Source organism: Phocoena sinus, chromosome 6, assembly GCF_008692025.1.
Source record: "Phocoena sinus isolate mPhoSin1 chromosome 6, mPhoSin1.pri, whole genome shotgun sequence".
In the NCBI taxonomy this organism is placed as follows: domain Eukaryota; kingdom Metazoa; phylum Chordata; class Mammalia; order Artiodactyla; family Phocoenidae; genus Phocoena; species Phocoena sinus.
Window position 1 is genome coordinate 65,159,807 of NC_045768.1, and position 23,866 is coordinate 65,183,672.

The 23,866-nt window shown below is 40.8% G+C and overlaps 1 protein-coding gene across 1 annotated transcript in view; it reads right to left on the reverse strand.

Annotated features, from left to right (window-relative positions):
* The window catches only part of TTC39B (tetratricopeptide repeat domain 39B), a 135,767-nt gene that overhangs the window by 97,577 nt on the left and 14,324 nt on the right, over positions 1-23,866 (reverse strand). Inside the window, exon 2 of the mRNA XM_032636309.1 lies at positions 902-936. Coding sequence (XP_032492200.1) covers positions 902-936 — 35 coding nt within the window. The remainder of the gene's footprint in view (positions 1-901; positions 937-23,866) is intronic.

The following is a 23,866-nucleotide window of genomic DNA, read 5'->3' on the forward strand; positions in this document are numbered from 1 at the left end:
CCTCATGACTAATGCCCTTATAGGAGGAGACCCCAGAAATCTTGCTCCCTTGCTCTCTCTCCCTCTGCCATGTGAAGACACAACGAGAAGGTGACCATCTGTAAATCAGGAAGAGAGCTCTCACCAGAACCTGACCACACTGGCACCCTGATCTCTGACCCCAGAACCGTGAGAAAATAAATCTCTGTTGTTTAAGCCACCCAGTCTATGGTATTTTATTATGGCAGCCTGAGCTAACTAACACAGAAAGGCAACTTGAGAAATATCACATTAAGAATAAAAATATTCATCCCTTTTAATCCAATGATTCTACATGGGTGAAGTTAACCTTTTGGAGATATTCAAAAATATGATAAAGCTATACACATTAAAATGTTCACTACTTAGTTTTAAGTTTTTAAACCAGTGAAAAACTAAATGTCTAACAAAGGAGAAATGAATAAGTAAATTGCGATGTTCCATTTGATCTAATATAATGTCATTTAAAATCATTACAAAAATTATGTAGGCTTATAGGAAATGCTTATAATAAAACTAAGGGCAAACCAAAAGCAAAAATCTACAATATGAGGCTAACCATGTAAATAAATATGGGCAAGATGTAAAAGGGTTAGCTATAAACAAATAAAATTTAATTTGTTGGAAAACATTTTTTCTTTCATTTTAGTTTAATTAAGGTTACAAGAAATAAGACTCAAAAACATATTTGATAGTAACTTTAGACAGATCCTTTCTTAAGCTTAATCACATCCTAACTGTTAAATTACGGAGAAGTGAATTTTTCCAACAATAGCCACTACACTCAAAAAATTCAAAAAAATGAGAAGAAATATTTACATTTCTTATAAGAAAACCGTCAATTTTTCTCTACTACATACTTTTTTATTATGTTACTACTTACACAGAGAGGGTTTCCAAGGCATCTTCAAAGATATCCTGGGGGGGAACAAAAAACACAATGAGTTTCTCAAGAATCAAGAAATTTAAATATAAAAGAGAATGTGTGTGTGTGTGTGTGTGTGTACTCCCCGTGTGTGTGTACTCCCCGTGTGTACTCCCCATGTGTGTGTGTACTCCCCGTGTGTGTGTGTATACTCCCCGTGTTGTGTACTCCCATGTGTGTGTACTCCCCGTATTGTGTACTCCCCGTGTGTGTGTACTCCCCATGTGTGTGTGTGTACACACCGTGTGTGTGTACTCCCAATGTGTGTGCATGTGTGTGTGCTCCCCGTGTGTGTGTGTGTACTCCCCGTGTGTGTGTGCTCCCCGTGTGTGTGCGTGTACTCCCTGCGTGTGTGTGTGTGTGTGCGCGCGCACCTCTCAAGGCAGAGTGGGGACCGTTTGGGTGGGCTGCAGCAGAACCATTCCACTTAACTCTTACTAATGGAATTCTTTTCAGAGAAACCAACACATGAATTTAAGTGAGGTTTAATTTAGGGTTGGCTTTGTCACTAATAAGACGAGTAAGCTACTCAGCCAGCAATCAGACTGGGCGAATCTGAAGAGAATGTGACTCCTTCAGTGGGGTCTTCACTCCTCAGTCTCATCCAACCCAGAAGCAGAATAAAACAAAGAACAGGACCTGCCCAATTCAGTCGTCTCTTTCTCCATGGCTGGCCACGTTAGCACGTCTGGGCCTTCGTGTCACGTCTAACTCCACTACCCGCCCAGCAAGTCTCCCTGTCAGCAGCCTTTATCTGTAGCATACAGGGCAGCCCTTTCCATCATGCCACTGGCCTGTTCAAAATCTGCAACAGGAGAAAAACCCAAACACACACACATACACACATAACACACACACTCACATCTGCTCACAAATCCACACATGCACCCCACGCTCATACACACTGGCTCATACACTCAGTCTCACCCCTAAACTCAGTCATACACAAACACACATACACTCACTCACTCACAAACTCACACTCACACACGAAGCTCCCTCACAGCTGCAAAAATCAAATCCAAGCTCCTCATCCAGGTATTTGGGACCCACCATAACCTAGTCAAATCTTCAAGGCCTCCTTCTCTCACATCCCTACCACCTTCTCCACAGCCAAGCACCAGGACCTCACTGGTCTCCCTACTCCCAAGCCTGACATCTGCCATTCAGTTCTTCACACAACAGCCGTAGTTATTCTTTCCTTTCCCTTCTTTTAATAAGCTCATACCATTCCACTGCTTTAGACCTCTTTAAAAGCTTTCCATTGCACTTAGAATAAACCCAAATTCCTTCCCATGATCTACAAAGCCCTTAATGACCCTGCCAGCCTCTGTGCACCTCTCCACCCACCAGACTCACTCCACTTCAGCCAAAGGTCTGTCTTTCTGGTCCGTGCACAAGCCAAATTCATCCCACACCTCTCTGCATTGTCTCTCTTTCCTAGAATGTTCTTCACTCAACTCTTCCTATGACTGACTCATTCTCATCCTTATATTTGCAGTTCAGAAAGCCACCTCCTCAAAGAGACCATCTCTGATAACCCTAATTAAAATTACTAATAGCAGCTTACTTATAGTTTCCCATCATCTGATTTCTTTCATTCATAATACTTATCATAGTCTCTAATCATCTTATTTGTTTCCTTGGTTACAATCTATCTCCACTAGGGCAGGTTCTCATTTATCATGTTTACAGAGAAACCACCAGGGCTTGGCACAGAGCTGTTGCTCAACAGCTACATGTTGCTTAATGAATGAATGAACTGAGCCTGGACCATCAAAGCACTGATCACATCACCTCATTTACAGACAGGACACAGAAATGAGGAAAGAGGGTTACAGAGCTTTTCCCTCGTGTGACCATTAATACTGAACAATGTATACAACATACTGATTCTGCACTTAGGCAGGAAAGGGAAAAAAAATGTGTAAATACGAAAAAGAAGAAACAACATTATAAGTAGTGGCAGAAGTGAGTTTAGAATGTGGGATCCCTGACCTATTGATCTATATTAATACCATACTCTGTGAGGAAGGCACAGTCAAGGGCAATTCTTTCTTACTCCTCACTCTCCAGAAATTAGTGATTGGAACAATATCAGAAGACTTTGTCATTTTGAATCACAGCTCAGTGTCCCACCTGTGAGGGGTTGTGGAGAAGGGGAGAGACGAATACTCTCCAGGAATACAGATCTGGTAGTGATGACCTGTTACCTGTGCCAGACACCAGCTCATGGTCCCTCTGCCATCCGTTAACCCCACCTGGGCTGACCTGTACCAGGAATGGGGAAGCAGAGAGCATGCTCCTCGGAGCTTCTGTGCATCCAACCCCTTCCTCACAAACCTCAACCCAGAGCAGGGCTCACAGCAGACACTGAGATACTGAGTGGGCTTCAGAAAGGATAACTCGGAAAGCCAGTTCTCCTTTTAAAAGGAGACAAGGATAATATTTACACTTAAACAAGTAATACCCCCATCCCCACCTCAAAACAAGAAACACTAAGTTATATCCAGTAAGAAATCATCTTCACTTGAGGAACATCTCTCCATTTTGTCATATGCAGAGGGTTCTGTAAATAAAGCGTTCTGTACAACGTGGTAACCAGAGTTAACAATACTACATTACATATTTGAAAGTAGTTAAGAGGGTAGATCTTCAAAGTTCTCATCACACACACAAAAAATTATAACTGTGAGGTGATGGATGTGTTAACTAACCTTACTATGGTAATCATTTCACAATATATGCATATATCAAATCGCCAATTTATACACCTGAAACACAATCTTATAGGTTAACTACATCTCAATAAAGCTGGTGGAAATTTTTAATTAAAAAAGAATCTTTTAATTTTTAATCTTTAAATTTTTAATGTAAAAAAATCTATTTTTTCCCGCTTAGATGAATAATAAAAATTTAAGAGAATGCCTCTCTTAGTAATGGAAAAAATCCACCAGAGTTCTAGGATATTAATCTAATAAACTAGAGATGAGAAAAAGAGAGAGTGAGAGAGAGGAAGGAAGGAAGGGAGAGAGGGAGGGAGGGAGGGAGAGGGGGGAGAAAGGAAGAAAGGAAGGAAGGAAGGAAGGAAGGAAGGAAGGAAGGAAGGAAGGAAGGAAGGAAGGAAGGGAGGAAGGGAGGGAGGGAGGGAAGGAGGGAGGGTACTGACTTTAAAAAATGCACAACGTAAGAGTGGCGAGTTAAGTTTGATTTGGGGCAAAATGAGGACTGCAGCCCATGAGACAGCATTTCATCGATATTTTTTTTTTTTTGCGGTACGCGGGCCTCTCACTATTGTGGCCTCTCCCGTTGCAGAGCACAGGCTCCAGATGCGCAGGCTCAGCCGCCATGGCTCACGGGCCCAGCCGCTCCGCGGCATGTGGGATCTTCCCGGGCCGGGGCACGAGCCCGTGTCCCCTGCATCGGCAGGCGGACTCTCAACCACTGCGCCACCAGGGAAGCCCGAGACAGCATTTCAGATAACTGAGAAACTGCTCCAAGGAGGCGAGGGGAGGAGCCATGATATATAGGAGTTTTGCAACGAATGGCAAAAGATTATTGTTAATTAAAGAAAACCAGATATCTCAGGTTAAAGAATTTAGCGCTTTTGTATGTATGGGAAGATGCAAGAGTCTGGGCTCGCTGAAATCATTCCTTTGATATGCACCTCAGATATCTGTGGCCAGTATCCTGTATTTTCACATCCTGAGTTTCCTCAGGGCTCACCGCAGGGAGTGGCTTCATTCTGATGGCTGCTAGATGGCAGGTATTCTTTTCAGCCCTGAGTTTCCTCAGGGCTCACCTGCTCACGTTGGAGGGCTGCAATCGTTGATGACCGTGACATCCTTTGTTTATTGATAAGGCAGGAAATACTCCATTTATAAATATTCCATTCCATTTATAAATATTCCACTTACCAAGGGGAAGAAAACTTTGTCTCTGAAGGCCGGACAAAGGGTAAACTTTTTTCACTTAAGAAAAATGAAAGGTAAAGAGAAGAACTAAGACTTAACGAGTGCCTGTCATGTGTCAGGCACTTTACAAAAGCTCCTCCCAATTTGCAGCAAGCAAATCCAGTCGCAGGTAACTACCTGCCCAATATTATACAGCTGGCAAGTGAAGGAAGTGAGATTCACCCTCAGATTTCTTTAACGCCAAAGTATTTTTTTCAATGTTAATAAAACATATCCAAAACTTGGAGCTAAGGCAGTTGGGCAGAAGTGGAGAGTGGGTGGGTGAGGAGGTGGCGGCATATCTCTGCAGGTCATACTGCACGTTGTTACACAAATCCTCCCAAGGATTCCTGAATTCTCTAGGAGAACTTCCTTGTGTTTGAGACATTTCTATTCACTATGAGATTAGAAACCAGATACTGTGAGATGGCATGTTAGCTTGCAGATTTCGGAATGGTGAGAAAACCTCAATGATTAGTTTTATAGCCCTGTAGGAACACTATCCAGTTTTACCTGTAGCCTAGCAATCTTAATCTAACACTGTTTTTGTTTTAAGCCTATAAATACCCAGTTCCACAAATACCCGGAGAATCAGTTTACCACCTCACTGTTTTCCTCATTGATAGGCTAAATAAAATTTCTACACGTTCACTTTATATCTTTATGAAAGTCATATTTCTAATTTTTGGAAATTATACTTTTAAAACATCTTTATTGGAGTTTAATTGCTTTACGATGTTGTGTTGGTTTCTTCTGTATAACAAAGTGAATCAGCTATACATATACATACATCCCAATATCCCCTCCCTTATGTGTCTCCCTCCCACCCTCCCTATCCCACCCCTCTAGGTGGATACAAAGCACCGAGCTGATCTCCCTGTGCTATGCAGCAGCTTCCCACTAGCTATCTATTTTACATTTGGTAGTGTATATACGTCCATGCCACTCTCTCACTTCATCCCAGCTTACCCTTCCCCTTTCTCGTGTCCTCAAGTCCATTCTCTACATCTGAGTCTTTATTCCTGTCCTGCCCTAGGTTCACCAGAACCATTCTTTTTTAAGATTCCACATATATGTGTTAGCACATGGTATTTGTTTTTCTCCTTCTTACTTAACTCGTTATGACAGATTCTAGGTCCAATCCACCTCACTGCAATAACTCAGTTTCGTTTCTTTTTTACGGCTGAATAATATTCCATTGTATATATGTGCCACATCTTGTTTATCCATTCATCTGTCGATGGACACTTAGGTTGCCTCCATGTCCTGGTTATTGTAAATAGTGCTGCAATGAACATTGTGGTACATGACTCCTTTTGAATTATGTTTTTCTCAGGGTACATGCCCAGTAGTGGGATCACTGGGTCGTATGCTACTTATAGTTTTCATTTTTTAAAGATCCTCCATACTGTTCTCCATAGTGGCCATATCAATTTACATTCCCACCAACAGTGCAAGAGGGTTCCCTTTTCTCCACACCCTCTCCAGAATTTATTGCTTGTAGATTTTTTGATGATGGCCATTCTGACCGATGTGAGGTGATACCTCATTGCAGTTTTGATTTGCATTTCTCTGATGATTAGTGATGTTGAGCATCCTTTCATGTGTTTGTTGTCAATCTCTATATCTTCTTTGGAGAAATGTCTATTTAAGTCTGCAGCCCATTTTTGGATTGGATTATTTGTTTTTTGATATTAAGCTGCATGAGCTGCTTGTATATTTCACAGATTAATCCTTTGTCAGTTGAGTCATTTGCAAATATTTTCTCCCATTCTGAGGGTTGTCTTTTTCTCTTTACAGTTTCTTTGCTGTGCAAAAGCTTTTAAGTTTCATTAAGTCCCATTTGTTTATTTTTGTTTTTATTTCCATTTCTCTAGGAGGTGGATCAAAAAAGATCTTGCTGTGATTTATATCAAAGAGTGTTCTCCCTATGCTTTCCTCTAGAGGTTTTATACTGTCTGGCTTTACATTTAGGCTTTAATCCATTTTGAGTTTATTTTTGTGTATGGTGTTAGGAAGTGTTCTAATTTCACTCTTTTACATGTAGCTGTTCAGTTTTCCCAGCACCACTTATTCAAGAGGCTGTCTATTCTCCATTGTATATTCTTGCCTCCTTCATCAAAGATAAGGTGACCATATGTACATGGGTTTATCTCTGGGCTTTCTATTCTGTTCCATTGATCTATATTTCTGTTTTTGTGCCAGCACCATATTGTCTTGATTACTGTACCTTTGTAGTATAGTCTGAAGTCAGGGAGCCTGAATCCTCCAGCTCCATTTTTCTTTCTTAAGATTGCTTTGGCTATTCGGGGTCTTTTGTGTTTTCATACAAATTGTGAAAGTTTTTGTTCTAGTTCTGTGAAAAATGCCATTGGTAGTTTGATAGGGATTGCATTGAATCTGTGCATTGCTTTGGGCAGTATAGTGTATTAACAATGTTGATTCTTCCAATCCAAGAAAATGGTATAGCTCTCTCCATCTGTTTGTATCATCTTTAATTTCTTTCATCAGTGTCTGATAGTTTTCTGCATATAGGTCTTTTGTCTCCCTAGGTAGGTTTCTTCCTAGGTATTTTATTCTTTTTGTTGCAATAGTAAATGGGAGTGTTTCCTTGATTTCTCTTTCAGATTTTTCATCATTAGTGTATAGGAATGCAAGAGATTCCTGTGCATTAATTTTGTATCCTGCTACTTTACCAAATTCATTGATTACCTCTAGCAGTTTTCTGGTAGCATCTTTATGATTCTCTACGTATAGTATCATATCATCTACAAAAGTGACAGTTTTACTTCTTCTTTTCCGATTTGGATTCCTTTTATTTCTTTTTCTTCTCCGATTGCTATGGCTAAAACCTCCAAAACTATGTTGAATACTAGTGGTGAAGAGTGGGCAACCTTGTCTTCTTCCTGATCTTAGAGGAAATGGTTTCAGTTTTTCACCATTGACAACGATGTTGGCTGTGGGTTTGTCATATATGGCCTTTATTATGTTGAGGTAAGTTCCCTCTGTACCTACTTTCTGGAGGGTTTTTATCATAAATAGGTGTTCAATCTTATCAAAAGCTTTTTCTACATCTATTGAGATGATCATATGGTTTTTTCTCCTTCAATTTGTTAATATGGTGTATCACATTGATTGATTTGCATATATTGAAGAATCCTTGCATTCCTGGGATAAATCCCACTTGATCATGGTGTATGATCCTTTTAATGTGCTGTTGGATCCTGTTTGCTACTATTTTGTTGAAGTTTTTGCATCCATATTCATCAGTGATATTGGCCTGTAGTTTTCTTTTTTTGTAACATCTTTGTCTGGTTTTGGTATCAGGGTGATGGCCTTGTACAATGAGTTGGGACTGTTCCTCTGCTATATTTTGGAAGAGTTTGAGAAGGATGGGTGTTAGCTCTTCTCTAAATGTGTGATAGAATTCACTGTGAAGCCATCTGGTCCTGGGCTTTTGTTTCTTGGAAGATTTTTAATCACAGTTTCAATTTCACTACTTGTGATTGGGCTGTTTATATTTTCTGTTTCTTGCTGGTTCAGTCTCAGAAGGTTGTGCTTTTCTAAGAATTTGTCCATATGTTCCAGGTTGTCCATTTTATTGGCATAGAGCTGCTTGTAGTAATCTCTCGTGATCCTTTGTATTTCTAGTGTCAATTGTTACTTCTCCATTTTCATTTATAAATTTATTGATTTGAGTATTCTCCCTTTTTTTCTTGATGAGTGTGGCTAATGGTTTATCAATTTTGTTTATCTTCTCAAAGAACCAGCTTTTAGTTTTATTTGCTATTGTTTCCTTCATTTCTTTTTCATTTATTTCTGATCTGGTCTTTATGATTTCTTTCCTTCTGCTAACTCTGGGGTTGTTTTGTTCTTCTTTCTCTAATTGCTTTAGATGTAAGGTGAGGTTGTTTATTTGAGATGCTTCTTATTTCTTGAGGTAGGATTGTATTGCTATAGACTTCCCTCTTAGAACTGCTTTTGCTGCATCCCATAGGTTTTGGGTCGTCGTGTTTTCATTGTCATTTGTTTCTAGGTATTTTTTGATTTCCTCTATGATTTCTGCAGTGATCTCTTAGTTATTTAGTAGCTTATTGTTTAGCCTCCATGTGTTTGTATTTTTTACAGTTTGTTTCCTGCGATTGATATCTAGTCTCATAGTGTTGTGGTCAAAAAAGATACTTGATACGATTTCAATTTTCTTAAATTTGCCAAGGCTTCATTTGTGACCCAAGATATGATCTATCCTGGAGAATGTCCCATGAGCACTTGAGAAGAACGTGTATTCTGTTGTTTTTGGATGGAATGTACTATAAATATCAATTAAGTCCATCTTGTGTAATGTGTCATTTAAAGCTTGTGTTTCCTTATTTATTTTCATTTTGGATGATCTGTCCACTGCTGAAAGTGGGGTGTTAAAGTTCCCTCCTATTATTGTGTAACTGCCAATTTCCCCTCTTATGGCTGTTAGCATTTGCCTTATGTATTGAGGTGCTCCTATGTTGGGGGCATAAATATTTACAATTGTTATATCTTCTTTTTGGATTGATTCCTTGATCATTATGTAGTGTCCTTCTTTGTCTCTTGTAATAGTTTTTATTTTAAAGTCTATTTTGTCTGGTATGAGAATTGCTACTCCAGCTTTCTTTTGATTTCCATTTGCATGGAATATCTTTTTCCATCCCCTCACTTTCAGTCCGTAGGTCTGAAGTGGGTCCCTTGTAGACAGCATATGTACAGGTCTTGTTTTTGTATCCATTCAGCCAGTCTATGTCTTTTGGTTGGCACATTTAATCCCTTTATATTTAAGATAATTATCAATATATATATTCCTATTACCATTTTCTTAATTGTTTTCAGTTTGTTATTCTAGGTCTTTTCCTCCTCTTGTGTTTCCTGCCTAGAGAAGTCCCTTTAGCATTTGTTGTAAAGCTGGTTTGGTGGTGCTGAATTCTCTTAACTTTTGCTTGTCTGTAAAGGTTTTAATTTCTCCATTGAATCTGAATGAGATCCTTGCTGGATAGAGTAATCTTGGTTGTAAGTTTTTTCCTTTTATCACTTTAAATATGTCCTGCCACTCCCTTCTGGCTTGCAGAGTTTCTGCTTAAAGATCAGCTGTTAACCTTAAGGGGATTCCCTTGTATGTTATTAGCTGCTTTTCCCTTGCTGCTTTTAACATTTTTTCTTTGTATTTAATTTTTGATAGCTTGATTAAATGTGTCTTGGAGTGTTTCTCCTCAGATTTATCCTGTATGGGACTCTCCAGGCTTCCTGGACTTGACTGAGTATTTCCTTTCCCATGTTAGGGAAGTTTTCAATTATAATCTCTTCAAATATTTTCTCAAACCCTTTCTTTTTCTCTTCTTCTTCTGGGACTCCTATAATTCGAATGTTGATGCGTTTAATGTTGTCCCAGAGGTCTCTGAGACTGTCCTCAATTCTTTTCATTCTTTTTTCTTTATTCTGCTCTGCAGTAGTTATTTCAACTATTTTATCTTCCAGGTCATTTATCCATTCTTCTGCCTCAGTTATTCTGCTGATTCCTTCTAGAGAATTTTTAATTTCATTTATTGTGTTGTTCATCATTGTTTGTTTGCTCTTTAGTTCTAATTCCTTGTTAAACGTTTCTTGTATTTTCTCCAATCTATTTCCAAGATTTTCGATCATCTTTACTACCATTACTCTGAGTTCTTTTTCAGGTAGACTGCCTATTTCCACTTCATTTGTTTGGTCTCGTGGCTTTTTACCTTGCTACTTCACCTGCTGCATATTTCTCTGTCTTCTCATTTTGCTTAACTTACTGTGTTTGGGGTCTCCTTTTTGCAGGCTGCAGGTTCGTCGTTCCCGTTGTTTTTGGTGTCTGCCCCCAGTGGGTAAGGTTTGTTCGGTGGCTTCTGTAGGCTTCCTGATGGAGGGGACTGGTGCCTGTTCTGGTGGGTGGGGCTGGATCTTGTCTTTCTGGTGGGCAGGGCGACAGTGGTGTGTTTTGGGGTGTCTGTGAAGTTAGTATGATTTTAGGCAGCCTCTCTGCTTATGGGTGGCGCTGTGTTTCTGCCTTGCGAGTTGTTTCCCATGGAGCGTCCAGCATTGGAGCTTGCTGGCCGTTGCGTGGGGCTGGGTCTTAGTGTTGAGACGGAGATCTCTGAGAGAGCTCTCGCCGATTGATATTAGGTGAGGTCAGGAGGTCTCTGGTGGTCCAATGTCCTGAACTCGGCTCTTCCACCTCAGAGGCTCAGGCCTGACACCTGGCCAGAGCACCACGACCCTGTCAGCCACACAGCTTTAGGCCGGAGGGCTCTGAGGTCAAGACTGCCTAGATTCAGAGCTCCATTCGGCCTTCTCTGGCTATGTGGTCTCAGGTGAATTTCATCATCTGCAGTGAGAACCCGGGGCTCGACGTCTTCCCACATTTCAGGTGCATTTTGATCCCAGAGGAGCTATGCATGGCATTTAAATGCTGTAGTAGTTAGAGCTTAATCTAGTCTCCAAATCTCCACGAGGCACAGAAAACAAAATAAAATAAAACAAAAACTCTTTAAAAATGCATAGCCAATGAAGTCAATACTCCTCACATAGGTTTTCTTAAAATTGGGTCACCTTTTTCTTTCTCCTTTTTGCTTTGTCTAGTGTCACTTGCTCAGAGGGTGCCATGTGCAGAGGCCTCACAGCAGCCCTTCAGACCAGAGTTTGGAAATTATACTTTGACATTAATAGTGACAACACACTTTCTCCCTGGGTACCTGCAAACACAGTTTCCCAGCTCCTTGGGAAAACTGCTATGGGTTCCACCCGAGGGATGGATTGCCAGAAGTCAAAGGGACTGTTCATACCTCCCACACCATATACCTGTCTCTCTAAGTCCCAACCCGCAGTTCAAATTCTATCACTTTCCTGCTGCTGCTTTGGGGAGAACATTTCCTCTGTGGATTCCTATCAGCACCACTAGGTTTGGTACCTGATCTACAGGGGACTGCTAGTCAACAGTCTCCCACCCAGCTTTAAATATCCCCACATACATTCCTCACAGAGCATAACAAGATTTTTCTACCTCTGGTCTCTTTGCTTCTCCAAACTCACCATCAACTTCCCAAAGCTTCACCACAGCTGGTTTCCCTTAAACCTCCCAGTACTGGATAGGCATACCACACATATAGTCAGAGAAGCATCCAGAGTCCTTCCGGTTTAAGGAAAGTAACACAGGAAAGCTCACGCTGCTGACAACGAAGATGTGTTCATAGGAAAGCCTCAGTGTTTAGTTCTGTCCTCGAAGCTGCTGCACTGCTCCCACCACCACCAACTCCCATGCTAAGGCCAACCTTGAGGAGCTACTACCCTTGGGCATAAATGTAATAAATATTTATTTGCGCCACACCTGGCTTCCAAGCATACCTTGCCTCAGATGGTACCTGACTTTCTCAAGAGCCTATCTTGACTCCTGGCTGCAGTAAGGGCCATCTGACTCCTTTTGAATCCACTTTATAACCTAACACAGTACTCTGCACTTCAAAGACTCTTAACAGATGATTGCTGGCTGACCGGCGGACTGAGAACCCTTGTCTTGAGATGGGAGGTCCTTACCGTGACAGTTTCATTTTGCAATTCAGCAAGTGGGCTAACCCTGTTAGGTGAGAGATTCCTGGGTGGGGCGGAGGGGGACACCTTCCAGATGCCAGCTAGCATTCCAGGGCTTGCTCCCTGCTGGGTGGGGAGCCTGAAACCTACCCCCTGCCCCCAGAGGGATGGAGGATCCTGGACACCCAGAAACAGACACAGAAGTGAGGAAAGGGAAGAGGGGTGCTGCATCAACTGCTAAGGCTTTTCTAAACAATGTTCATCTTAATTTGTTAACTTTGTAACATTCTGAGTAGCAAAAATGCATGCAAGTGCCTTTAAGCGACGGCAGGTTCTTAATAAATGTTTATTTCTTTAAGAATCTTAAATAATGGAGATACTAATGATGAAGATGTTTACATTATTTTTATCCCTAAGGGGGAAAGGCAAATAAAGACAACAAATATGCAATTAACAGCAATAATTTAAATACTCTGTATTAATTTCCAAAGAGACCAAATAGATTTACAAACTTTTCAGGCCTCCCCATCTGAATTTTAATTCACTTTGTGGCGTGAAAAGGAATATTTATGTGGCAAATATTACTCCAAGAAGGAAGGGGGAGTAGGAAGGAACGTGATAAAAATTAAAACAAGATACTGCAAATCCAAAAAGTTGCATCACTTCTCTACGGCCTCTACCTTTCTCCCCTTACCTCCTTATTCTCCTCCTCATCATCTTCCTCCTCTGCTTCTTCCTCTATTTTTCCCTCTCTCATATGGATGACTTCAATGGGTCTGAGAGCTGAAGCCCCCATGTTCTCATTTAACTGTTGTTCTTTAGGGAGGGATGACAAGGTCTGATGGGGCTCTGTCGGCTTTTACTCAACATTCCGTTCTATGACTAAGGAAGCTGTGTGTTTGGTACCATGGACTCAAAGAAGCCCAGAGTTGCTGAGAATTCTGAGAAGTCACAGATTCCACGCCTGGCTCTGGGGCACATCTGGACTATTCCCAGGGAGATGAGACATGAAGAGGGTGCCCCAGCCTCCTGCAGGACTATGGCAGGGATTAAGAGCCATGGGTATTGTGGCCCTAAGAACTGCAAACACTTCTCTGCATAGTATTCTCCCCTGGTCAATCAATACGTCCAAAATGGAAAACAAGACTGACACCAGTTGTTACGCTTTACCATTATCTTAGTGACACACCAAGAGTCTTCCTCAAATATTGTATGTAAATCTTTTCGCACATAAAAGGAAAAAGCACATTGCTAGTTAAAGGAATCATATGGGAAATGCATAAACTTAAGTGACATCATTCCCTACTATAACCTGAATAAAGTGCTGATTTTTCTAAGTCAGGATTAATTAATTTAAAATACACCTTTATTATATATCCATGAAGTGACCCTTAGAGCAAAATTGGGGCAAACCACTTTTTAATATATGCACCCTGAGCTCATGTGTCAGGGAGAACTTTTCATCTGCTCACATCTTCCATCCACGGCCTTTAAACTTCCTGGTTGCATTTTACAGCCTGCATTTTTTAAAAGTTTGTATTATAGGAGGGAACAGCAGTACCCTGAGGCTCTCTGGAGCCAAATGTAAACCTCAGCTTCAGTATCCCCATTACTGCGTCTAAAGGGTGCAGACACCACTTATACCTCCCTTTGAAGGATTAACATCAAAACTTAACTGACCCACAGAGCTCTTAATGAAAGAGAAGGAAAGCGACGAGGGCCCATACACTAGAGACCCCTCACACCCCTCGTCCCCACCTGGCCCTTGCAGTGAACAAAATGTGACCTTTCCAAAGTTAAGAACAGAATTCTCAAAAGTAGCAGACAAAAAAAAAAAAGAACATGACACAGAGTTCATCTTCCAAATATGCCCAGAAGGTTTATAAAATCTAATTTTTTGGATATGCTTACAAAAAAACTGGAAGTTTTCCAACATTATTCAAAAATAGTTTTTAAATTTCTGATAATACAAATAGTAAAAATCAGCTGCCAGAAGAAAAAAATGTGTGCCTGAGAAATTTTTATTTTAAACATTCATCACTTGAGATTGAAAATGATTTCACACATTCTCCAAGTACAGTATTAACATAGTTCTCTAGTTTCTCTCATGCCAGGGAAGTACTCCAATATTACCCCATAAGTCCTGTCTTTTTTTTCAAAGCTTCATATTTACCAAAAATCGCAGGTCTGATAGTGAAAATAGGAGATACACAGTAGTAGTCACTTCATTAGGAAGGATTACATTGAACACAGAAATAAACTGAGCATATTTTTACTGAGCCACTATTACGTGTTGGTGAGTTAGGTTTTATTCAAAAATTCGCTTAAGTGCATTTCCAACATAGGACAGTGGAAAACATAAATTTAGGCCAGGAAGTTAAACCTGTCTGGGTTTGAATCTCAGCTCTACCCCAACCCTGGGAAGGTCTAGCCTTCTGAATCCTCCTCCACTGACTTTCAAGAGCCTGTCTTAACGCCCTGGCTGAAACCAAGGGCCATGACACTCCTTTTGAATCCACTTTGTAACCCAGCACGGTACTTTTGCACTTTGCAGACTCTTAACAATGCGGATTCCAACCGCCTCCCCAGATTGCTGGAAGGATGCTAGTGAGTTAATAGCATATAAAGATCCAACACAAAACAGGCTCAATAAATACAAAATACAATTCCTGAGGATACTAACTTCTCAGATATGGGATGAATCAGTAAACTCACAGAGACAGAGCTGGGATCCCTCACTGTACTTCCTCAATAACTCCTTCCCACTAAAGATTCTGCACCCTCTTTTGGAAGAGAGAAAAAAGGCTGAATGTGGGAATATTTATTGCAATAAATACTCAAAAATGTTAACCGCCTTTACTTCTCCCACCTTAAAATGCCTTTGTCTCCTATCCTTTAATGCCCGGACTCTTCCAACTCAGTGGGTTACTCAGCACAATAAACATAACTTATGGGCACAGAACCCAGGACCTCAGCTCACTGGGGAACAGTGACTTTGGCCAACACAGTGTGACCTTGGTTAATATATTCAAACTCTTGGGGCTCTAGCCATCTCATGAATAAAGCAAAGAGGTTGGTATAGATGCCATCCCTTACTCAAAACCCTAAATTCTCTGAATTAAATCCTCCCCAATAAGGTGGCTGTTTGTCCATCACACATGCTAAAATAAAGTCCTTCAGGGAAGGCTGACATCCAGAGGGACTGCATCTAAATGCAGTGCTGGGCTTTCAAAGCCCTATCAGTTGTACTAACTCAATCCTTAATAGCCAGATAGTATGTTAAGTACTAGGCAAAGCAGTTCACACACTGATTCTTTGGAATTTCTAACAACTTCTAGCCAAGCACAGAGAAAACGTGAGAATTAAAAAGAACCACCAGATGTCACCCTCGCAAATAACAAATGAACTGGACAGCATGACTTTAGTTTCTGCTAACATACAGAGAAGCATGTTTTTAAAAAATGAAACAGTTAACTTTATGAAGGGGGAAATATTTTCCTTTCTGCACCTCATTATAAATATGGAGTTGAGTTGCAGCTTAAAGTAGGGGTTAAGTTCTAAGGCCAGTACTTAAAAGGAAAATCACGTAGAGTCAAAATTGACATTGAACAAATACTTTCAATTGCCATTACTATAGAATTCACATGGTTTTGTATATAACCTCAGAGAGGAATGGGCATGTACAAACACAAAATGTGTACAGCAATGTATGGTGTGTAATAAAGAGTATATATGCAAAACAAGTCTTTTTACAATGGTGTACTGTATTTGTTTAACATAAATGAGCAAATTACTTTACTCGCCTGTACATAGTCCTCAGTTACTATTTTTATGATTGTAAAATGAACGTTGGCAATCACTTAATATGTCACGCACTCCTGTCCTCTAGTACCAGCCCTACCTAATCTATAGTAAACAGAGGAATATCTAGGGCATACTATTTTTGCAGGAGAATAATTTTACACAAAACAAACAGCAACAAAGAGAACCAAGAGACTGAGTTTTAACATTTTAAACTGCTTAATTTGAAACCATCATGAGTAGAGGTATTTTTAAATTAAAATGAACAGAGCTTATGCTTCTTCCTATGAACAAATAACCATAAATTCCATTTATTAACACCCAGGCACTATGTTAGACACTTAGATGCTTATTTCCAATTCACAAACAATCATAAAAAAAAAAATTTCACCTCTATTACTACTACTACTACTATATTCTGATAATAATAATAAAAACAATAATAAAAGGTAATACCATTCAGTGCCAAACACTGCTCTAAATTCTTAAAGTGCCTTAACTCATTTAATCTTCCTAATGACCCTACGAGATAGGGCTATTATTATATCCAAATAAGGAAACTAAGACTCATGGAGATTTAATTAACTTATCAACATCTCATAGATGAGCCTCAGTTTTTTCATCTGTGAAATCGGAATAATGCCACTTAATTTACAGCACTGTTTTCAGGTTTAACTGAGATAACGTATTTAATGCACCCGGCTCCATGTTGACACAACACTAACAAATAATTTCTTTTGTTATCGTTAAAGTAGTTCTACAGCTGATAGTCTTCAGTGCAGCCTAAGGACAAGCAAAAAGAAACCTCTTGCATCATCTTATTTGACCCTCCAACTTTCCAACTATAACAGAAAAATGGCAGAGTTAGCATTCCCTTACTTGTAGATCGGTTCCAAAGTAAATGTCTTAAAAAGAGAATCTTATCTCTTAATATGAGTGCTGGGAAGAGGCACTTCCTGAAGAATAAGGCTTCAAAGGCAACCTCAAGCTGATAAAGCCCATAATGTGGGAGAGATAAGGTAAGACTTGAGCTCACATGCTCAGAATCAACCTCCCTGGGTTCAAATCCATTTCACCACCTACTAGCTCTGTGACCTTGGGCAAGCCTTCTCCTTTCTTGTACCTCAGTTTCCCATCTCACTAGGTTATTCACTGATTAAATGACACATGTGCAAAGCACACAGTACAAAGCACCCAGGACAAAACACTCACTATCACTATTATTGTTGGGACTTGACTCTCCTAAAGGCACTAGTGAGTGGTACTAAGTGATGCAGCCTGGAGAAGGTTGGGGAGTGGGCAGGGCACAACACTTCGCACTAGGAATTCTGATTCTGCCCCACCCCCGGCTGACATGTCCAGGTGTCCCCAAAGAGATCTGATCGGTCCACCACCACAGAGGTCAGCCAACTATAACCCATGAGCCAAATCCAAGCTGCTGCCTGTTTTTGTAAATAAAGTTTTATTGGAACACTGCCACTCTCAATCATTTACACATTGTCTATTTATATATGTCCTGTTACACCCGCAGAGCTAAATAGTTGCAAGTGAGACGATATGGTCTACAAAGCTCAAAATATTTACTATCTGGTCTTTTACAGAAAAAGTTTGCCCACCTTTGCATAAATGGATAAACCATCGAATTTCCTTCCCTACCCCATTAGATATTTTGAGAATAGAGTAAGAAACAGATGTGAAAAATCTAGAAAATAGTAGGAATTATTTACCCAAAAAACTCACAGCCTTCAAGCTTCAAATTCAAGGGGGAAATAAATAATGCTAGTAACATGGGTTTAGAGTCCCACCAACAGCTCCATCACTTCTTAACTATGTGTGGCTTTGGGCAAGTTACCTGGCTTCTCTAAGATTCATATTCAACACTGTAAAATGGGAATAACAATAATACCAAATTTGTGGGATTGAAAGAATTAAGTGAGCTGTATGTAGGTGTCTGGTCCATAGTAAGTATCTGATAATGTCAGCTCTCATTAAATGATTAATTTCATTGTTATTACTGCAGGAGAAAGTTTTATGTCCAAATACTGGACCACTCAGACAGTACTTTCCCTCCCAGGGTACATACTCTCATGAGAACTATAGGTGCTAGCAAAGCAGAGATGCTGAGAACTCTAATCTGTTCTTTTGGGGGAGTCTAAGAGACAAAAGGCTAAAACTCCCGATATATTCATTTCTGTCAAGACTAAATTCTCCTTCTCTCCCACCAGCACTCCCCCCTCAACATCAAGAAAATTTCAGCAAGAAGCTAAATGCATACCTACACATTTGTATTATGTAGAGAAATAAACTTTATACTGTAAGACAAAATGACTAAATCAATCCCATCATATGTGAAATGCTGACAGTTTGCTTCTAACAAGAAGCAATTAAATATAGAAACTTATTCCAAAATAGCAGAAGGGGCTTCCCTCGTGGCGCAGTGGTTAAGAATCCACCTGCCAATGCAGGGGACATGGGTTCAATCCCTGGTCCAGGAAGATCCCACATGCCACAGAGCAACTAAGCCTGTGCACCACAACTACTGAGCCTGCGCTCTAGAGCCTGCAAGCCACAACTACTGAAGCCCATGTGCCCTAGAGCCCACACACTGTAACTACTGAGCCCACCTGCCACAACTACTGAAGCCAGTGTGCTCTAGGGCCCACGTGCCACAACTACTGAGCCCACATGCTACAACTACTGAAGCCCACGCTCCACAACAAGAGAAGCCACCACAATGAGAAGCCCACGCACCGCAACGAAGAGTAGCCCCTGCTCGCTACAACTAGAGAAAGCCCATGGGCAGCAATGAAGACCCAATGCAGCAAAAAAATAAATAAATGAAAATTAAAAAAAAAAAAAACCATGCAGACATGGACTCCTGTACACATAGGAATTTATTTTATGATTCTGTTAAAATTTAAATTGGAGAAAGAATAATGAATTATTTAATAAATGATGCTGAACAAACTGGTTACCTATTGGGACCAAAGTGAAAATAAACCCATATTCAAATTTCTAGGTGCATTAAAGAGATAAATACAAAAACAAAAGATGAATATATGCAGAATATTTTTCAAAATCTTGAAAACAGGGACAATCTTTCTAAATAAGACACAAAACCGAGAAGCCATAAAGAAAAGAGTGAAAGGTTTGGCTACATAAAAATTTAAAACTTCCAAGACAAGCAAATGGCTAGGAGAAAATATTTAAGGTACCATAAACAAGCAAAAAAATTATTATCCATAATATATAAAGAACTCTTACAGATCAATAAGAAAGAGACAAACAACCAAAAGAATCAGAGATAAAGGGTATGAAGAAACTGTGCACCGGAAAAGAAAACCAATAGCCAATAAACTTAGAAATGTGCACCTAAAAAGTTGTATTACTTTGTCCATAAGACGGGCAAACATTTTTTAAATTAATAATATCCACAGTTGGCAGAGATGTTGGAAAATAGAACGTATACTGTTGCTACAATCTATTTAGAAGTCAGTCTAGCTGTATTTTTTTTTCTTTTTTTTGCGGGCCTCTCACTGTTGCGGCCTCTCCCGTTGCAGAGCACAGACTCCGGACGCGCAGGCTCAGCAGCCATGGCTCATGGGCCCAGCCTCTCGCGGCATGTGGGATCTTCCCGGATCATGGCACAAACCCGTGTCCCCTGCATCGGCAGGCGGACTCTCAACCACTGCACCACCAGGGAAGCCCTAGCTGTATTTATTAAAAAATTTTAATGCATACACAGCAATATTACTTCCAGGATTCTATACTATTAAAATATACACATGCACAAGGGTCCATCTATTATGGTACACACTGTATTGAAACAACCTAAATGCTCTTCAGCAGGGAACTAGTTAAATAAATTATGGTACAATTATATTATCTAACTCTCTTCCGTCATTAGATAAAAAGTAAAGCAAACAGTAGAAATACCTCCCAGATATATTAAATGGAAAGCCTGTTCCTGGGAAAGGTGTATGGTATAAGATCCCATTTACATTAGTCAAAACTCAATGCTGATTTCTGCTAAGCGTGGGCAGGGAAGAAATGGTAAAGTGAAAGATCATGTTGTGGCTTCTGAATGACTTAAATCTTTTACAACAGGAATGCTTTGATGTATTGCTTGAGTAATGTAAAAAAGAATGAACAATTTGAACAACATAAAAAAAGTTATTTTTTTGCAATAAGTAGATCCAACATACCTAGAGAAAAATTCAAGCACAATAAGGTAAGATGACATTTCAGCTAAACTGCTTCATAACCCAGATCCTTTTGTGCCCAGTATAAGTGGAAAGCACTTTCTGTTTCTAGAAAACTGTTTTTTGTTGTTGTTTTTGGTCACACCACGTGGCTTGCAGGATCTCAGTTCCCCGACCAGGGACTGAACTTGGGCCATGGGTATCAAATCCTAACTGCTAAACCACCAAGGAACTCCCCCGCAAAATACTTTTTTTAAACTTTTAAAAAAAATATTTATTGGGCTTCCCTGGTGGCGCAGTGGTTGAGAGTCCGCCTGCCGATGCAGGGAACACGGGTTTGTGCCCCAGTCCGGAAAGATCCCACATGCCGCAGGGTGGCTAGGCCCGTGAGCCATGGCCGCTGAGCCTGCGCTCCGCAACGGGAGAGGCCACAACAGTGAGAGGCCCGCGTACCGCAAAAAAAAAAAAAAAAAAAAAAAAAAATTATTTATTTGGCTGCACCACGTCTTAGTTGCGGTATGCAGGACCTTCGCTGCAGCATGCGGGATCTTTAGTTGTTGCATGTGGGATCTAGTTCCCTGACCAGGGATCGAACCTGGGGCCCCTGCATTGGGAGCACAGAGTCTTAATTAGCCGCTGGACCAAAGTCCCTAAAACTTTGTATTTAGAAATAACTTCAAATTTACAGAATGGTACAAAGAAAGCTTGTATGCCATTTATTCAGATTCATCTAGTGTTAACATTTTGCCCCATTAGCCTTATAATCTGCTCTTCCCTCTCCCTCTTCAACTCCATTTCCCTTCTTCTCTATCTAGATAAAAAAATATTTCTAAACCATTTGAGAGTATATTACATATATTGCGGCCCTGTACCTCTAAATACTCCAGTTTGTATTTTTTAAAAATACAGATATTCTCTTACATAACCACGGTACAGTTATCCACATCAGTAAATTTAACTACTTTAAACTCCTGTCCATTTTCCAATTTTGTCAATCGACCCAACAATATTCCTTTGTAGCATTTTTCCCTTCAATACAGGAGCTAGTCTTAGGTCAACTATTGCATTTAGCTGTTCCGTCTCCTTTGCCTCCTCTAATCTGGGACATTTTCACAGCCTTTGTCTTTTATGACACTGACATTTTTGGAGAGTACAGCCCTCTTCTTTCTTTTTTTTTTCAATAGAACCTTCCTTAGTTAAAGTTTCTCTGTGATCAGATTCAGGTTAGACTAGTACAGAAGGGACCCTGTGTCCTTGTCAGGTCACTTCTGTCTGGAGGCACAGATGCTGTCTGCCCCCACTGGTGATATTAATTTTGGTCACCTGGTCAAAGTGGTGTCTGATTTCTCCACTGCATAGTTACCATTTTTGTCTTGCAAGTCATAAGGAATCTGTGGTGAGATAGGGTAAGAGCAGATCAATATCACGCTCCTCCCCCAAACTTGTCTATATCACCTGTGATGATGGCTACCTGACTCCATCTTTACTAGGAGAGCTGAACACTGCTTTCCCACCTCTAGCACTCCCTCCACTTCTACCAGTTGGTCTTCGGCATTCTGCTGAAAGTAAATCCCTCCCGTCTCCTCCATGTGTCTATCTAGTTGGTCATCATCCATATGGACTCAATGAGACCTATTTTCAGTGGTCTATAATACCTTACTGTCCTTACTTATTTTGGTGCTCAGATTGTCCCAAATTTGGTCTAGGCAACTTTTACATTTCTCACTCTTTACCCCCTCGGAGCAAATTCTAATACCTAGAACTTGCTTATTATGAGAATTCTGTTTTGCCAAGGAATCTTATAAGGTTAGGCACATCTAAACTTTTGCAATAAGACTCAATTATTTTTCCGAGTCCCCTAATGAAAACTGAGGTATGTAGCCACTAACCTACACACCTGACACGCCGATATACATTACAAAATGGACTCTGTTAAAAAAGAGAACATTAAGGGTCTGCCTGATTTGCTGCCATCTGAAGCTGAGTTTCCTTACCAATTCTTAGCTGATCTAATAAATACTGGGAGAACCTAAAGGATCGTCGGCGTTTGTATCAGAATAATAGTGCAGACCTCTAAAACTCAGTCTCTTTAATTGTTTCTTTTTAAGTAAGAGAAAGCGCTATCTATAGTGAAAACTGGCAAGAGTGTGCAGCCAACCTGAAAATAAAGAACTGCCAAAATTAAGAAGCTGAGAGGGTCTTCCCTGGTGGCGCAGTGGTTGAGAGTCCGCCTGCCGATGCAGGGGACACGGGTTCATGCCCCAGTTCGGGAAGATCCCACATGCCGCGGCGAGGCTGGGCCCGTGAGCCATGGCTGCTAAGCCTGCGCGTCCGGAGCCTGTGCTCCGCAATGGGAGAGGCCACAACAGTGAGAGGCCCGCGTACCGCAAAAAAAAAAAAGGAAGCTGAGAAACATCTGGAGACAACAGAACAAGTCAGAACAATCAATGGAGTTTTGATCATCACAAGAGAAATTTTGAGGAACTGCAGTACAGTTTACAGAGACAGGAGCTCCTGAGAGCCTGATAGATTTGTGGCTGTAGAGGAAGTAAGTTGATTCTGGGTGAGAATTAGGTTACACCCATTAAGATATACCCGTACAAGATCCAAAAGGCTGAGGTCATTTTCCTGCCCCTTTCTGACTTTTTCTGCCGTCAAGCAAGGGTGAGGGAACTGACGTGGTCTCAACAGCTGGGCTCAGCATCCTTTCTCTACCTTCTAGCATATATAAGACAGTGGCAGCAGACGTGTCTCCATTCTGGCTTCCTGATCCCCGAACCACAGCTACTGCAAAGCGCTGGGAACTCTTAGCTCTAGAACCATCAGCCACAGAATACCAGCACCTGCCCTAGTGAGTCGGTTCTGGACAGCACTGAGGGTCTTTCACAGAGGCCCAGCCTAGAACCACACCTACAGCCCCTCCGTCCACTCTGTAAACATCTGGGGATTCCCTTCTTAAACTCTTTCATATGTAAACTACCTACACCAGTTTCTGCTTCCTGTGCTGAAACCTGATGGAGACAGATGATAGAGAAGAAAATAAGCAAACGAGATAATACAGATGGTGATTATATCTATGAGGAAATAGACAGGATGCGTAATAGAGGAAAGACAAAGGCTGCTCTGAAGATGAAACCCAAGGAAAACTGCACTTGGAACCTGATCTTTAAAGTGAGGATGGAAAGTTGAGAAGGAGCTGGTCACGTGAAGAACTGGTGCAGTCCGCCAGGCTGGGGAAACACTCACGCAGGAGCACTATGGTGGAAAAGAACTGGGCATGTTCAAGAAACCTAACGGAAGCCAGGGTGGCTACAGCAGAGGAACGACGGGGAGAGGGGCAGGAGATGAGCTGGAAGAGGAAAGCCAAAGAAAAGAAGTGTGGATTTCATCCTAAA